At 36.1% G+C, this 18,586-nt stretch overlaps 1 protein-coding gene and 1 non-coding gene across 2 annotated transcripts in view; one reads left to right on the top strand and one right to left on the bottom strand.

Moving 5' to 3' along the window:
* The first annotated feature begins 5,692 nt into the window (after positions 1-5,692).
* On the top strand, positions 5,693-5,799 carry LOC124516686 (U6 spliceosomal RNA). The gene has a single exon (XR_006963096.1). It is a non-coding gene; the product is annotated as a U6 spliceosomal RNA (small nuclear RNA).
* Positions 5,800-10,510: 4,711 nt separating this feature from the next.
* The window catches only part of PTPN4 (protein tyrosine phosphatase non-receptor type 4), a 228,305-nt gene continuing 220,229 nt past the window's right edge, over positions 10,511-18,586 (bottom strand). Inside the window, exon 27 of the mRNA XM_047083479.1 lies at positions 10,511-18,438. Coding sequence (XP_046939435.1) covers positions 18,352-18,438 — 87 coding nt within the window. The 3' untranslated portion in view covers positions 10,511-18,351. The remainder of the gene's footprint in view (positions 18,439-18,586) is intronic.

Below are 18,586 nucleotides of genomic sequence, written 5' to 3'. Positions count from 1 at the left end.
CATACAGTAGAAAGGTCAGTGGTGACCACCCTCTCACTAACTCACTTGAACAAGGATTTATCTTTTCTGGCATCAGTTTTCTCATGTGTAAAATGAGGTAATTAGAACAGAGGATGGGTTGGATCATGTCCTAAAAAAAGATAGGTTGCAGTTCCAATCCCCAGTACCTATGAAGGTGACCATATCTGATCTTCGCATATGAAATCAGGTTAAGATGAGGTCACTCGAGCAGACCCTAAACCAATATGACTGGTTTAGGTGCCCCTATAAGACTGGTGTCCCTATAAGAAAGAGAAATTTGACTGCCATGTTTATAGCAACATTATTTACAACAGCCAAAACGTGAAAACAACCTAAGTGTATATACATATATATATACATATATATATATATGTAATGCAATATAATATAATGCAATGATATTGCATTTATATGGCCATAAAAACATGAGCCATAAAAACATAAGTGTTCTCCCCCCAGGGTTACTTCTACCATTTGCAACAACATGGATGGTGTTTGAAGGGATTATGCTACATGAAATAAGTCAGAGAAAGACAAATACTGTATGATTTCACTTATTTAGCCATTAATCCATTGATGGATACTTGGGTTGCTTCTATCTTTTGGTTATTGTGAATAATGCTGCTATAAGCACAAGTGTATGTATGTATGTGTGTGTGTGTGTGTGTGTGTGTGTATACATATATCTTTGTGATCCAGTGTTCACTGCTTTTTGTTATATACCCAGAAATGGAATTGCTGAATCAAATGGTAATTCTATTTTTGAGGAGCAGCTATACCGTTTCCCATAGTGGCTGCACCGTATTATGTTCCCATCAACTGTGCACAAGTGTTCTAATTTTTCCACATCCTCAATAACACTTGTCATTTTCTGATTTTTTGATAATGGCCATCCTAATGAGTGTAAGTGGTATCTCATTGTGGTTTTGATTTGCATTTCCTTAATGATTAATGATGTTGACCAGAAAATTGTCACAGACTTCATCTGTATATGTTGTATGCCCACTAATTAAGATTCATTATTATTTTATGCATTTGCCTATTACATTATATAGGAAAAAAAGAAATGTAACCAACCATGCTAAAAGTAAACTATTGGTTTTATTTATCTATGTAAAATTTATTTACCTTTATCAGTGTTATTTTTTCTTATGGCTTTAAGTTTCCATCTAGTTTCCTTTCATTTCAGCCTAAAGTACTGTCTTTAGAATTTCTTTTTGCATAGATCTACTGGTAATGAACTCCCTCAACATTTTTTTTTAATCTGCAAATGTCTTAATTTCTCCTTTATTCTTAAATCTCTCTCATTTAAAATTTTTTTAAATTTTTTAATGTTTATTTTTTGAGTGAGAGAGAGAGAAAGAGAGAGAGTGCAAACAGGGAAGGGGAAGAGAGAGAAGGAGACAGAGAATCAGAAGCAGGCTCCAGGCTCTGAGCTGTCAGCACAGAGCCTGATGCGGGTCTCGAATCAATCCATGAACTGTGATATCATGACCTGAGCTGAAGTCAGACGCTAAACCGATTGAGCCACCCAGGTGTCCCTTTAAAAATTTTTTTAAATTATTTTTTAAACGTTTATTTATTTTTGAGAGAGCACCAGTGGGGTAGGGGCAGAGAGAGAGGGGGACAGAGGATCTGAAGCAGACTCTGAGCTGACAGCAGCAAGCATGACGTGGGACTTGAACTCATGAACTGTGAGATCATGACCTGAGCCAAAGTCGGACACTCAACCAACTGAGCCACCCAGGCACCCCTCTGTCTCAATTTTTTAAGTAATCTCTACAACCAACATGGGGCTTGAACTCACAACCCTGAGATCAAGAGTCGCGTGCTCTACTGACTGAGCCAGCCAGGTGCCCCTTTCCTTTATTCTTGAAGAGTATTTTTGCCAGATATAAAATTCTTGGTTGATACATTTTCCCCCAATATCTTAAATGTTATCCCACAGCCTGATGACTTCCATCATTTCTAGTTAGCTGTTGATCTTACTTAAGATCCTTGTACCTGGTGAGTTCTTTTTCTCTTGCTGCTTTCAAAATTGTCTTTGGGTTTCAACAATTTGATTATAATGTATCTCAGTGTGTGTACCTTTTAATTTTATCCTGCTTCAAGTTTGTCAAACTTTTGGGGCATGTGTATTCATGTATTTCCTCAGTTTTGCAAAATGTTCAGCTGTTACAGTCATGCCCCCCATCTGCGGGGGATACATTCTAAGACTAACTGATGCCTAAAACCATGGATAGTACCAAACCGTCTACATACTACATCTTTTTGTATACATGCATACTTAGGACAAGGTTTAATTTACAAATTAGGCACAGTAAGACATGAATAATAACTAGTAATAAAATAAAACAATTATAATAATATACTGTAATAAAAGTTATGAGAATGTGGTCTCTCAAAATGTCTTATTGTACTGTACTCACCCTTATTCTTGTGATGATGACAAACACAATTGACATAGTGTTTGGCTACTATGGACCCTCTGATGATATGTCAGGAGGAGGATCATCTGTTTCCGGACCACAGTTTACCACAGGTAACTGAAGCCATGGAAAATGAAACCATGGATAAGGGGGGGACTACTGTATTTCAAATATATTCTCAGCCAATTTTCTTTCTTCTCTATCTGAAGTCCTTTAATGCTTGTGTTGGTATGTTTTGTGGTATACCACGGGTCCCTCAGATTGTTTTCCCCTTTGCTCTTTTTTCTTTCTCCTCCTTACACTAAATAATTTCAATTGTCTTATCTTCAAGTCACTGATCCTTTTTCTGGCTACCCGCACCTGTTATGGAACCCCTGTAGTGGGTTTTCTTTTCAGTTATTTTACTCTGCCATTCCAGAATTTGTTTTAATATTTATTTAAGTAATCTCTACATTCAACAAGGTGCCACGACCCCCACGACCCCCATGACCCCCACGACCCCCACAACCCCCACGACCCCCAAGACCAAGAGATGCATCTGTACTAATTGAGCCAGCCAGGTAACCCTGTTTTGGTTCAAGTCTCATTTTGTTCATACATGATTTTCCTGGTTTCTTTCAGTTCCTGCCCATGGTTTCCTTTAGCCCATTGAACATATCTAAGACGGTTGATTTCACATCTTTGACTAATAATTCTACTGTGTGGACTTCCTTGAAGATGATTTCCATCCAATTCTTTTTCTTTCCCCTGTGAATGGGCCATATTTTCCTATTTATTGTAATTGTATTACAAATAATAATATTATAAAGAATATTATTCTTTGTTGAGAAGTGGACATTTTGAGTATTAGGTGGTGAGAACTCTGAAAACCAAATTTCCCCATTCCTTAGGAAATACTGAGTCCTGGGGCACCTAGGTGGCTCAGTCAGTTCTAAGTGTCTGACCTCAGGTCAACTCATGATCTCACAGTTTGTGGGTTCGAGCCCCACGTTGGGCTCTGTGCTGATAGCTCACAGCTCTGAGCCTGAAACCTGCTTCAGATTCTGTGTCTCCCTCTCTCTGCTCTGTCCCCACTCGTACTCTGTCTCTATCTCTCAAAAGTAAAGAAATAGTCAAGACAGTAAAAATGAAAGAAAGAAAGAAAGAAAGAAAGAAAGAAAGAAAGAAAGAAAGAAAGAAAGAAAGAAAGAAAGAAAAGGAATTACTGAGTTTTGCTTGTTGAGGTCTGGAGTTATTTGTAACTTTTCCAAAATATTTTTGCAAAGTGTGTATTCCTTTCTGTCTATATGGTCACTTACGTTTCTGTTACTCTGTGGCAGCCAGTGACCTGAGAAATATTGTTGTAAGGTCTGTCTTTCAAGAGGGGGAGGGGGAACCAAGTACTGTTCTTATCCCCTGGGAGCAGCTTTAGCCCACTGGGATTAAAACAATAGAAACCAGCCTCTGTCCTGGCCTCTCGATCAAAAGCAGCAATCCTCAATCAGAACCCACAAATCTCGATACTTGGAAGACAAGGTTCTTATTGCCCACTCTGGCTCCAGCAAGCCACACCAGAAGCACAGGTAGCTATCTTCACTGCTGCCTGCTGCAAGGATGGGATATGGTAGTTGCTACCACGTGAAAGGCTGAAACTTACCCAAACTTACCAGTCTCGTTACCAACAATCTATCTCCTAGATGCTGCAAATATTCCAACTGGATCCAGAACTCCAAAATAGTGACTCCAGAGATTCTCTGCAAGCCAAATTAGTTGTTTAAGTGGAAGGATGGATTCCTGGAACTTCCTACACCATCTTCCAAGACATCACTCCCAACTGGTTCTTTAAAAAAAAAATTCTGCTTGGGGCACTTGGGTGGCTCAGTTGGTTAAGTATATGTCTCTTGATTTCTGCTCAGGTCATGATCTCACTGTTTGTGAGTTCGAGCCCCACACTGGGCTCCATGCTGACAGCACAGAGCCTGCTTGGGATTCTCTCTCTCTCTGCCCCTCTTATCCCTATGTTTTCTTCTACATCCATAGGCATATTGATCCTACTTCCTACATGTTTCATTGTCCTTTTGTTCTGGTCAATCTTCACCATTTCCAAGACTAAGCGGTTTTTCTCCACTGGGTCATACTTCCTTGCGTCTTCCTGTCTATAGTAATTTTTTGTTGGCTGCCAAACGTGATAAATTTTATTTTCTACAATAGTATTTTTGTTTTAAATGTTTATTTATTTTTAAGAGAGAGAGGGAGATAGAGAATCTGAAGCAGGCTCCAGGCTCTGAGCTGTCAGCGCAGAGCCTGACACAGAGCTCACACTCATGACCTGTGAGATCATGACCTGAGCAGAAGTTGATGCCTAACCAACTGAGCCACCCAGGGACCACTTGAGTGGTATTTTTTAAATGGCCTTTATCCATTAGGCAGTTAAGTAACTTGTGAATTAGTTTGATCATTTTGAAACTTGTTTTAAAACCTTTGAACTGAGTTTAGAGTAGCTTTTACCCTCCAACTTGGTTAGCCTCACTTCTAAACTTTGGGCTTTCCTGAGTTTTTGCTGACATCCTCTTATCTTCAAAGAGGCTTCTCCTCGGTGCCTAAAAGAAACTTGAATTATTCTCATACTCGTGGCCAGCCCTGGGAATATTCCTCCTACAACTTGGTAATTGTTTTTCCTCAGAAGTTTGTCTTCTTCATGAGGTTTTACCACATGCAAAGATTAATATTCCATCTAAGACTCAGAGTGACTCCTATGTAAATTTACTGAAATCTTTATGTCGTTTCCTCCTCCTTGGAACGTTGCTTCATACCTTCTAACAGCCCCAGCTTCCCAAAACTCTGACACCTGTCTCCCCAAGTAGCAAGATTACCAGTCTTGTTTGGGCTTCATATGCCTGCATCAGCTTATAAATTATCTCCACAAAGAAAACCTGGCTTATGGGAAGGCTCACTCACCTCTCTTTTGATCTGGCTTATGGGAAGGCTCACTCACCTCTCTTTTGATCTTTTCCCAGGAATTACAGTCTTAATGGACTTTTCCTGATATTGCAAACATTTTTTCCTATTATTTTGTTCAATTTTCCAGTTGTTTACACAGGAGGCTGACTCTGGGCCCTATTGCTTCCTCATGCTCAGACGCGGAAGTCCAAATAGCTTTTTGTTGTTTAAATGGACCAAGTTGCAAAACAGAAAGGACCTGAATGGACAATTCACCAAGAAAGAAACATGCATGGCCAAGAAGCGTATAAAAAGATATTCAGGTGCTCGCTTCGGCAGCACATATACTAAAATTGGAACGATACAGAGAAGATTAGCATGGCCCCTGCGCAAGGATGACACGCAAATTCGTGAAGCGTTCCATATTTTTAAATAAGCCATACAGAGAAAGACAGATACCATATGGTTTCACTCTTATGTGGATCCTGAGAAACTCAACAGGAACCCATGGGGGAGGGGAAGGAAAAAAAAAAAAAAGACGTTAGAGTGGGAGAGAGCCAAAGCATAAGAGACTGTTAAAAACTGAGAACAAACTGAGGGTTGATGGGGGGGTGGGAGGGAGGGGAGGGTGGGTGATGGGTATTGAGGAGGGCACCTTTTGGGATGAGCACTGGGTGTTGTATGGAAACCAATTTGTCAATAAATTTCATATATATATATAAAAAAAATAAATTACTTCAAATCCTCTGAAAAAAAAAGATATTCAGATTTGCAAATCACATTTTATATATGTCTTATTACATGAGAAAATGTAAGAGTCATGATATCCACCAAGGGTGGAGACACAGACACATTACTGATGAGGTGGTAAAGTGATGGAAGTATAGTTTTGGAAGCCAATTTTGACAGTATCAGTAAAAACTCTCAGGTATACTTAACATATTCAATAATTCCACTCCTCGATATTTACTCAGAAACGAAAGCATGTGTTCACAAGCATACTTGTACAGGAATGTTCACAGCATTTTTACTGATAAAATCCCCCAAATCAAGAATGTCTCCAAGCTCAGCTACCCATGAAAAGGAGGCCGATAAGCAAACTATTAATATATTTAACTACTTACCAAATAAAAACCAAACTGATGAATCTCAGAAATTTTGACTAAAACGAGTCTTAGAATATACATATAAATTGCACGTATAAAAAATTCTAGGACAGGCTATTCTAATCTCTAAGAATCAGTATACTCACTGCCTCTAGTAATGTTGTAGGTTGTATTCTGTCCACCCCCCACAAAAGACATTTTGAAGTCCTAACTGCCAGTACCTCAGAATGTAACTTTATTTGGAAATAGGGTCATTGCAGACATAACTAAGATGAGGTGGTGCTGGAGTAGCATGGGCCTCTAATCCAATATAGCTGGTTTCCTCACAGAACAATGTCCATGCTAAGATGGACTTTTGGAGTGGTTAAATTGAAAAGCCAAGGAAGGTCCAAGGCTACCTGAAGCTAAGAAAGACACGTGAAGAGATCCTTCCCTAGCACCCTCCGGGGGTGGGTGCATGGCCCTGATAACATTCTGAGTTTGGATTCTGGACTCTAGAACTGCAAGACAATAGATTTCTGTCGTTCTAAGGCACCCAGTTCGTGGTACTTTGTTAAGGTAGCCCCAGGAAGCTAACAAAGGGAGGGAAGGTAAGGGTAGTAATGGACTGGGAAGGGAAAAGGAGACTCTCTCAAGTGATGAAAATGTTCTGTATCAAATCCTTATGTAGGTTTTTTCCTCCTTTCTTTTTTCTTAAGATTTTGGAGCCTCTGGGGTGGCTCAGTCGTTAAGCCTCTGACTCTTGATTTCGCCTCAGGTCATGACCTCACAGTCCCAGAGATGGAGTCCTGTATGGGGCTCTGCGCTCACCTTGCAGAACCTGCTTGGGATTCTCTCTCTCCTCCCTGACCCCTCCCCAATTGTGTGCCCAAGCTCTCTCTCTCTCAAAACAAATAAACTTTAAAAAAAAAGACTTTGTTTTTAAGTACTCTCTACACCTAACGGGGAGCTCGAACTAACAACCCAGAGACCAAGAGTCAGTCTCTACTGACTGAGCCAGCCAGGCACCCTCCCCGTTCTTTCTTAACTGAAATAGAATTGACATACAACATATTAATTTCAGATATACAACATGATTTGACATTTGTATAATGATCACCACATTAAGTCTAGTTACCATCTGACAACCTATGCAGTTAAAAATTATTTCTTGTGGTAAGAATTTTTAAGATTTACTTTCTCACCAACTTTCAAATTTGAAATGCAGTATTATTGACTAAAATCAATATGATGTACATTACATCCCACTGACTCATTTTATACTTGGAAGTTTGTACCTCTTGATCCCCATGGGGGTTTGACTTTCATAGAAATATGCATTCATTAAAACTTACTGAATGGTAGACTTAATATTTATTTTACTGATAAAAACGTTATGTCAAAAAGAGATAATTGTTGAAGATTAGAGACACGTGAGCTGAAGTGCTCAGGGGTCAAGTGTACAGATGTGGGCAACGTCATTTTATGAAATGCATAAAAGATGTATTGATGGATTGAGAGATGCTTAGGCAGATGGACAAGTCATAAGACAAATATAGCAAGATGGTAATTACAGAATCTAGGGGAGGAGCATATGGATGTTAACTTCAATTCTTTCAATTTTCTGTATGTTTGAACATTTTTATATATTCAAAATATATTATGTTGGGGGGAATTTTATAGATAATTGACCCATATGTACAAGTATAATTTAAAAGGGAATATATAAAAGGCTATCATAATTTTTAATAGCAAACTTAAAAACTGTCTAAATATTCGAGAGGAATTTTTACATACAGTAGAAACTGTATCTGATGGTACCAAAACTAATGGTTAGTTGGTTAATTGAAAAGCCATTTATTATTTTTTTTTTCAACTTTTTTAAATTTATTTTTGGGACAGAGAGAGACAGAGCATGAACGGGGGAGGGGCAGAGAGAGAGGGAGACTCACGGACCGCGAGATTGTGACCTGGCTGAAGTCGGACGCTCAACCGACTGCCCCACCCAGGCGCCCCTTGAAAAGCCATTTAAAGGAGAGATAAAAATACAAGCATTTTGTTTTAGCTTAGGACAAAAAATGCATTTTTATCTGTGACTCTTTTTTATGTAGGAACAAGGTTTTACTTTTACTTTGGGTTTGAGCCCAATTATAGTCCCTGAGTCTCTGTTGCAAAAAACAGACCCCAAGTGAGGCATCAATTTTTTTCTGTCTCTCAAATGCATCATCTTTTGTTAGTCTCTCATAATTGTCTCACTAATACCTATTTTAAATAATTTTTAAAGAATTTGATGAAGTTTTAATGACACCTTTATAAGGGTTTTGCAAAAACCCAACCCTCCTGCTTTTCACATGCACATTTCACTGGCTAATGTAGCACATAATTAAATGGTATCAGAAAGATAAATTTGCATATATAGGTTAGCAAATAAATACAGCTGATTTTAGGAAGCTTACTACTTTAATTAGAACCCCAAGAGTTCTGGCATGACTCCGAGCAGTCAGTGGTGGCAAGGGGAGAACAAGAGGGGAAAACAGAGTGCCAGTCTACAGAGTGGGTTACTTAGAAGGTGGTTAAGAGAGCTTCTGTCACAGATGGAATGTTAATAGAGGATTAGAGTCAAGCTTTTGCAGGTATACCCCAAACTCCGAAGTCACGAAGAAGACTGATCCGTTTGTGGATAAAAGTATTAAAAATATTATCATGTCCCCCCAACACCCTAGAAGAATAAAGTCAAAGAACACCATAAGAAAAAAGGTTTGCAATATATAAACACATGACTGTCAAGTGACTAATTTCTTTAATTTCCAACATCTCATATGAATAGAACATTAAACAACCTGATATAAAAATAAGCAAAGGATATCAATATGGAATTTTGAGAACAAGAAATACAAAAGATCAATAAAGATATGAAAATCTACTTAACTTCCTCACAGAAGAAATGCATTGTCAAAAGATAATTTCATTTATAAGATGAGCAAGTTTGGTATCAGTTCTAATAAAAATGTGGGGAAACAGACATTCTCATATGCTTTGATGGAACCATAAACTGATATAAACTTCTCTAAGAACAATTAGACAATATTTATTAAAATTTCAAAATGCAGGTGCCCTATGACCTAGCAACTTTGCTGGTAGAAATTTACCCTACGTTTATGCTTATAATGATTAAAGAAAATATTTGCAAAAGGAGGTTCAATAGAGCATTGCTTGTACAGTATGAACTGGAAACAAGGTAAGTGTGCATCAGGAAATTAAATTACGGTATATCCATAGGATGGAGTACAAGGCAGTGATTGAGAAGAATGAGGTAGACCTGAATATGCTGATATGGAAGTATTTCCAGGGTGACAAAGCACTGCAGAATATATTGTACGATCCCTCTGACATTAACAAAATGTATATGTACTTACAAATGCATACACACACATTTCCCCCCAGAGGAAAATACAAGAAATTTAATAGAAGTTGTCATCGGTTTGAGGGAGACTACTCTTAGGGGTAGGTCAGAGGCTTTTACACCTCCTTGTGAATCTTCCTTATACTGTTTGAATTTCTATTATTATGTACGTAAGAATAATCATGGCATAATCATAAATCTTTATCTTTGCCTTCATTTTTTAGATAACAAAATTACTTAAATATTAATTTTTTAAGAAATTATTTTCTTTCAGATGAAAGATGGCATACTTCAACTGCATTTGGGGAAGATACAAGGCACGCTGAATGTAGGTACAGAAAGGTCCCTTATTTTGATTGACAAGATCTTAGGTCAGGAATACCAGAAGAGGGGCTGATGCTGGGAGGAGAGAGGAGTCAAGCAGTGGCTGAAGTGAAGGAAGAACATTTCCTTATTCTTTAATCCTCTAAATCCCTTTTAGTTCCTTACTTAATCTCCTCACCCCTCCCCAAACACAGCCACTCGTGAAACAGAAATTCTAGAAATAAAGTTTGCACTTAGCATTCTCCCAGTCCCTTCGGATCCCCCATTAATGAATACCACCACTGTCAGAAAAGCCCAACAACAAAAAATAATCTTCAAAACTCCTATACTTTAAATTACTAAAGCACATCTTTATTTTGCAATTGAACAATTAAAAGTCACAGCTAGAGTTTTTTCACGTCTGTACCTGAACAACTATTTCTCAATCAAAATGAAATATGGCCAACAAAATATGTGTAATAGCATTGCACGTAACAGAAGTTGCTCTTAGGACTAAAACAGTTTTAATGTGAATCAGCATTTTAATCCTGTCTGCTGTTAGTATTCATAGTTTTTTTTTTTTTTACATGAATAAACTTCAGGAATTCTAGTTTTTCACTGAAATTAAAACAAATACACAGGCTTTTCAAGCATACAGTAAGCTGCAGTGACAAATGCAGAGCGCTGATTTCAAATTATCCCGTGTTGACCAAATTCAAGCTTATACATTTTAAATGAACCCTAAGCTTCTTTGCCTCTTATTGTGGAAACAAACCATATGGAAAGAGCTATTTTTGTGAAATGGGGAAAGAGAGTTAATTTTAAAAATTAAGGGGCTAATTCCATTTTGCTACTAGTTCAGTACAATCAAACGTGAAATGACAGCAGAAATGCAAAATCATATTTTAATAACGAAATAAACTAGATTTTTAACTAAGTGACTTTTCGCCCTTCATATTTACATATAGCACCTGTTACAAGAAAAAAAATCCCAAATTAATACACCCTCTACATAGAAATAATTCTTTGTAAAACTAATACTTAAAAATATCACTGATGAGTATATAGTAAATTGTCCTAAAATTAAGCCTACACTGTAGAAAATAAAGACTAGCTTTTCTTACTTGAAAAGATAACAATATGGATTGTAACTGCAATGTCCTGATGCTTTAAGAACACTGGGTTGGACAGTTTTTTGTTTTTTTTCCAAGCACACATACTCTCATGAGATAAAATGAAAACAGCTTAATGTAAACTGTTTTTAGTGTCTTAAATCCTGTCCCTTGACACGTATATAAAGTATCAGGACTTTGCCTCTTCAACTTACTTGTGGTGCGGTATTGACTTAACCCCTACCTACCACTTAAAACCAAACAAGTGGATTTCCAAGTATTCATGTCATGTAGGAAAATTCAAAGCAGAAAGGATTATTGTAAACCAAACCTGGTTGAAGTTAGCTGAGAGCACCCAGAGTCCAGCCGGATAGTCAACTGGGTAGGCTTCACTCTACTAAATTAATTACAGAAAAGTGGCAAAGCTAAAACCACAAAAATTACCTTTTAAATATCAAATGACCAGGAGATCATTGTAAAGCACTGAACTTGGGTCCAATCCAATGAGTTCTACATACTAATCCATTAAAGTTTTTCCATATTTACAAAACTCCTAGGATAGATTTTACTTTTTAAATGTATAAATTAAGTCAGTAGTAAGCATGAAATAAAGTGCTACTATTTAAAATTCAAGAAGTCAATTTCAGCATTGAAATTTGACCTACTCTACAGGATATAAGAAAGACTGAGTAATCTTGTGAACTCACTAAAGGGTTGGAAAAGATGGGTGCCAGAGAATCCCAGAATTGGATTGAAATGTTCTTGCCAGGGAAGGCAAGGAACTGCAACACAATTCAGGAGTAAAAACTAAAAAGCTTCTTTTAAATATAAGGTAAAACGGCCCCAATTGTGACTACAGTGAATTTGGGGAAATCAAATGTCAGCACCTATTTGTGTCTAAGATGGTAAACTGGGCTGATCCTCCTTGACGATGTCATGGTGATAATTTCATTTAGCAAGGTGGCATTTCGGTTAAAGTTACAAGTAATATTTGTTACATTTTGGAAACTCTCAGGGTTGAGGGGGCCTGATATTAATCTCTTAACCACTGTAAAAGAAAAAAAAAAAGCTAATGAAGAAAGGTATCACCTTATAGCTTCAGGGTATTTACTTCAAAAAGACTATAAGATGAAATTACTTTTCTGAAGTTGGATATACGGAAGCAGGAGTCAAAATAATGAAGGTCCCATTGAGTCAAGTGTAACAAGTGATGAATAATAAATACTACCCTTTAAAAAGACTATTGAGCAAATCATGCCTAAAACATGGTAGGGTTTGTTGTTCAGCTGAATTAATAAATCCCTAAGCATCTAATACACCACTGTTACAGGTCAGAACTGGGCTCAGTGGTCTTACCTGTCCAAGATACTGATCATAAGAAGGCAAAACTATTTGTCAGGGGCCTCTGCACATATTTACTATAGTGGATCTGATGCACAGATTTCTGGCGTCACCAAAGTCACACTCACAACGATGTCCTCATTTGTGGCTGCCACAGTGACAAAGCCTGAGAACTTTCCTTCACGGTAAACACATGCAACAGAATGTTTACCCTCACACAAAAACACCCTTCCACACTCCAGAAGTCTAGAATTCAATTGTTTTACACTTAAAAATAGTAAGCACAAGTTTTCTTGACATTTTCTATTCTAGAGCTAAAACAAAACAGAATACAAAACAATGTATGTTATATCTGAAATATGCTTCAGTAATGATTGCTTGTTTATAATGAAAATTAGTTTTCTTCTAAAATTGCATTTTATATAATGAAGTGGATGGAATACTCTTCCTTTCATTTTTTTTCAATCCCTTGCTGACTTTTGAAAACAAAGAGTTTCCTTAGAATCAAGTCATAATTCTAATAACATTTCAAAGATACATTCATATTTTTACAGCATGAAAGACATACAAGTATCATTTCCTTTTACACAATGAAGTAAAAGAAGTTAACAGTTTCAATCCTTTGTCCATAGAAAAATATTTTCTGTATCATTTACACAAGTAGGAAAATTCTACAGTGCTTAACTGAAACTTCCATGAGCACATCAAGGCTTTTAAACACTCTCATTCTCTTATTGGAAATTTTAAAAGGTTTCAGAAGTTAAACATTAGGACTTCCACCTAAAATTGTAGTCTTTAACTTGCAATATTGCTAATACCTTTCACTTCGTAAATTTAAAAAAAAATTGCTTTTCTTCTTTATGCACTGAATCACATCTAGTCAATATTGATGGATTGCACCCCAGTAGATACTACTTCTGACTGCCCACTGAGCTTGGACTGCTAAAATAAAAATAACAGTGACTATAAAACTTTAGAAATCAATAGTAAATTGCAGTAGAAAAACATACAAATAAATAGCAGCAAATTTAGAAATGGAAACAGAAGTAACTATTTGGTGTTTACCCAGGACAACTTCACCAAGATTATGAAAATAAAATGTCTCATTTCTGGCTGATAAAGGACTTGTTGGTTTTTGATACGATTGAGAGGCTTATTGTACGAATTGCTACTAAGAATAAATGAAGTCAGTATATAATAAAACAATTGTTGGTAACAGTTGCAGACATTGTAAAATAAGATGAACTCCCGAAATACAATTTAGGGATTAATTTCATGGGCTCTTTATAAAATTGCTGAACTTCTCTATTAGTTCGCTCAAGAATGTTTTATTACTTGTATTCCTTTGTAGCTATACAATTCACTAAGAATTTTATAAACAGTTGCTATAACTTATGTTGTGATCACACTGAGACACCAATAAATCTGCCAACAGATCAGTAATTCTGATATCTGATAAAATCCAGTGGGTTTTAACAACATGGCTATTTTACTTGGAAGAAACACCACACACACACACACACACACACACACACACACACACACACACAGAGACACACACACACACACAAATGACTGCAGAAACTGGTTGAACAGCTAAAGTAAATGTGGGAAGTAAGCAATGATAATATGGTTACTTTGTTGATGTGGCATAAAAGCCAACTGTGTGCGACATAATTCATCTTTTTCATGTCATATTATTAAGAGATGTTTATTCCCACAACTACTTACCATAATATATTTACTCTAAGTGACTTAAGTGTAAATTCACCTAAACTACAAAATAAAAGAGATGTAAACATATCCCACCTTATTGTGGTATAAATAATTTTTATGAATTCAAAACTACTTTGGCAACCTTACTATCAGAATATCTTAAATATTCAAAACACAGGTATTAAATAGAACATTGTTAAAAATTCTTCTTTCTCCCTTCCTGATTAGATTATAAAATAAGTAATGCTTTAATTCTACTACATGTTCACATTATGAACATAAATTATTTGATTATAACTCGACATATATCCTAAATCCTAGTTCTATGTCTTAAGTGCTTTTAAAAAATTAGTCTTCTAGTTTACATTTCAGAATGTTTTTGTACTGCATGTGTTATCAGCCTAAACACTTCACAAAAGCTTATGTTCTATCAGAGAAGCATAACTAGCAAACTGAGTCAGGGTCCTAATTAGGATCACCTTTTAAAGCCTACTTATTTTCTAAATTAAGTGACATCTTCTAAGATCATAGTTATTAAGTGAAAACACTGCCTGAGTATAATTCTTGAGCTGAAACAGACTAAAATTCACAAGAATTTATGATCTATTCATATATGTTGCCTAAAATAATGGAGAAGGTGAGATTAGATAAAATCATTCAAGTTCCTTTCAGCTCTCAAGTTAAGAGTATTTCTAGTGGAGACAGAAGACTTTCACTCAAATACCTGATTAGACCTGACCAGACCTGCCAGCAGATTATAAACAACTTTATAGTTAAAATAACCCTTTACCTCTGTTTGTTACCATTAGCCTTTATGAAACACACAAATATATATAAACACACAAAAGTGTACGTAGTAGTACTTGAAACCTTCAAGCAACTGTCTTAATGGCTTATCATACCTTCCTAAGTTTGAAGTCAGTTTTTATATATAAATTTTCTCTTTACCCTTAATCAAAATGAGCAACACCTCCCCCCCCCCCCACTTGTGCTAGCAGGCCACACGAAGAAAATTATTTCTTAAGCTGTTTACTCTGCCTCTATTTTGAATGGATGTACTCATTTAACAAACACCACCAATTCTTCTTGTGAATGTAAAGTCTATTCCAAAATATTCCTCATGCTATGTACACAGTGCTGACACAAATCTGATGCTCAACAAAATCTGAAATGAACATGGTAAAACCACCTTAAATCAGAGAGGAAAGGTTTTCATAAACATTTATCATTTACAAAGCCCCTTGATTCACCAATATCTATTTCCACTTGTGAGAAGAACAGTAGCATTGATTTCTCTGCGGGTGGGGGGAGTGGGAGAGCAGAGGAGTTAACTGGAGGAAAGGGAGAGCAGTTCAGATACAAGAAATTTGACATTTTTATTACACAGTATTACATGGATATGAATGGAAAATCTAGACCTACTTGGCATATTAAAGCTGGGATTATTCCTAGAACCCTATTTAGATTGAGGAACAGGTTAAAAATTCTTAGGTGTAACGGATAAAGTCTGATTTGTTGGGTGAACACAGAAGCATAATTAGCATATCCATTTTAAGCAGCTCTGAAGGATAATTTGTTTTAAGATCCTAATAAATATGCCTTTAAAAAAGGATCTTTTCTGTACATAAAAATACTGACAGAGGGTAGCTCCCAGATGAAAAATCCATATATGAGAAATTTAAATGTAACTCCAGACTTCTAATATTTACCACTTAAAGACTGGAATTAATCATTTTAAAAGGCAGCAGTGCTCATTGCCAACAAAATTAGAGTTTATCTCAGAAATGTAAACACACCTGTAAGTTAAAGAACATGCCAACCATGACATTTATCTGTTCATATCTATACAACTGCATTTTTTAAATCTTTTTAATCTATGGTTGTCATATTCTGTCCACACAGAATAGATTTTCATTTTAATTCAGAATAAAAACAACTGTCAAACAACTATTAATTATGTAGACCCTCAACATGATTTTACTTGTTCACTTCTTGATTTATCATTATGTCATATAGCAGCCTAAATTATATTTATCTGTTGGTAGAAAATGGAATGTTCAAATAAGACTCTAGTTAGTTACTAATTTATACTGTCTTGGCTGTGAAATCCAGGGATAGGAGAATTTCTCTTTGACATAAAGGTTATGTTTACTTTTCTCTTAAAAAATTAAAATATTTGAATATAATAATTTATTTGGTATCTTGGTTATCAATGTTTAGGACTTAATTTCCTAAAATGTGTTATTATGGGTTCTGATTATCTGAAATAACATCACTTTGATTACACTGAAGATTTTTAAATGTGTATTTGTCCCCTCGTACTGAACGGCATTTCACAATATCTACCATTCAAACTCTAAGTTTTATCAAGACTATACAGAAGTATTCAGAAACCATTAGTAAATGAATATTTTGACCACAATCCATATAAAACAAGTGTGTAATATAACATTTCAATAGGTGAGCAAATTTCCACTTATATTAAAACTGGGCAATTTTAAAGTTCTATCTCTCTGTAGACTTAAAAAAAAAAGTCCTGAAGAGGAAAGGATACACATCCTTACAGGGAACCAGAGCCTCCATCAGGCTGACAAGCAAAACTCTCCGTATTAACATGCTTGTAACTTAGTAAGTATATATAAACTGGGGTAATTTAATTGTACACAAATATGACAATAAACCCTCAATGCAGTTATTGAGGGACTGCCTTTAGAAATAAGTCAAAAACGTTTCATTCCTCGTTCGAAGCATCCCAACCAACAGACTGGTGTGAACAAAGCTTGATATGAACCGAAATAAATGCTTTAAGAATAATAATTTAGACAGTGATAGAAATAAATCACAACGAATTGCTCTAACTTTAGCTGAAAATATCAATATGTTTAACTTTAATATGCATATTAGGTGCCATTTCTAAAGTTAGGGATAAAATAAAGAGAAAATTTGAATAATAAAGCATCTTTTAACTTGAGCTGCTCAACTGTAACCCTTGTCCCTCAGGAAAGGAATGTGCAGATTTTCAATAATTCCATAGCAGCAGAACGCTCACTCAGTAGAACACAATTTATCTTTGCTTCTTGTGGCAAAATACAGGAATTGAGTAAGAAATAAAATTTCCATACCCTTCTTTGCGTAACTCTTCATACAAGAAGCTGTTTTTTTTTTAAATGCAAACTGATTCAAAATGCATAAAAATGTAAATGTACAATATACACACATACCTCCTAGTGGGGTCAAATGAGTGCCTTTTCATTAGACATACAAAGACGTCTCAAGGCACTTAAGGGGTTAAGACACAACGCATGCATTCCTTTACATCAAGTATGTGAAATCACATGATTTGGAATAAGCCAACCGTATGATAAATATAAGTTACATTATTAAATTCAAGAAAACTTGTAGATTCATATTTATACTTTCTATAAGATGCTGGTAAATGGACACTGTGCAGCATTTCCTGGGAAAAGCAAATTCCATCTTTCTTCTCACGAACAGCAGGTCTCTACAGGGGAGTACGGGGAAAGATGTGCTGCATCCATAGGCAGTGTATTGGCTAATATTGAGAATGATATTGCTAAAATTTAAAAAATAAAAATCTGGTAATCAGTATAGTAAGTACATGAATCACTGGGAAACACCAGAGCTGACTCCTGATGTATACTTCTTTTTGCTTTCAAGATACAGGTGTATATCAGAGATGAGGAGAATTCTGAGCCTTGTTTGTGGCAATTCTACCAGAAGGGGACTGCATGGCACCACCACAGATTTCATAAATTACCCTGAACATACTCAGTTATTCACTATTTGTTCGGAGCAAAGCATGAAATAGTCTTCAAACACATGAATTACAGATTTTGAGAGAGTGACATTGTTTAAACATAAAGTGCAACAGTGCTGAAGTTTTCAGTTTTTGTTAGTTCTTCATTGTTTTTGTCTAACTGCCATTTCCTGCAAGCAGAGTTATGGCACAGTGAATAGAGCAGAAAGCAGTTTTCCAACACATATCCCAGACTTATGCTTTCTTATTTATTTGTTGACGTCGTTAAGGGTTTAACAAATCCTTCTTCATAAACTTTCAAAATAGCTTCACATACAAATCTGTATTGACTCTGAAAAATAGAAAGGATAGAACTGATCAGAAAGACTAGAAAACAACAACAACAACAACAACAATTTCACTTGACTTGCTTATAAAGAAAATGCAAAGTAAAACCGCACAGAGATACCATTTTTCACCAACACAAAGGCAAAAAATAA

The sequence above is a fragment of the Lynx rufus genome, unplaced genomic scaffold (genome assembly GCF_022079265.1).
Source record: "Lynx rufus isolate CCGP_SWC_20201006 ecotype Redwood Valley unplaced genomic scaffold, mLynRuf1.p SCAF_2, whole genome shotgun sequence".
NCBI lineage: Eukaryota > Metazoa > Chordata > Mammalia > Carnivora > Felidae > Lynx > Lynx rufus.
This window is presented reverse-complemented; position numbering and strand designations above follow the sequence as displayed.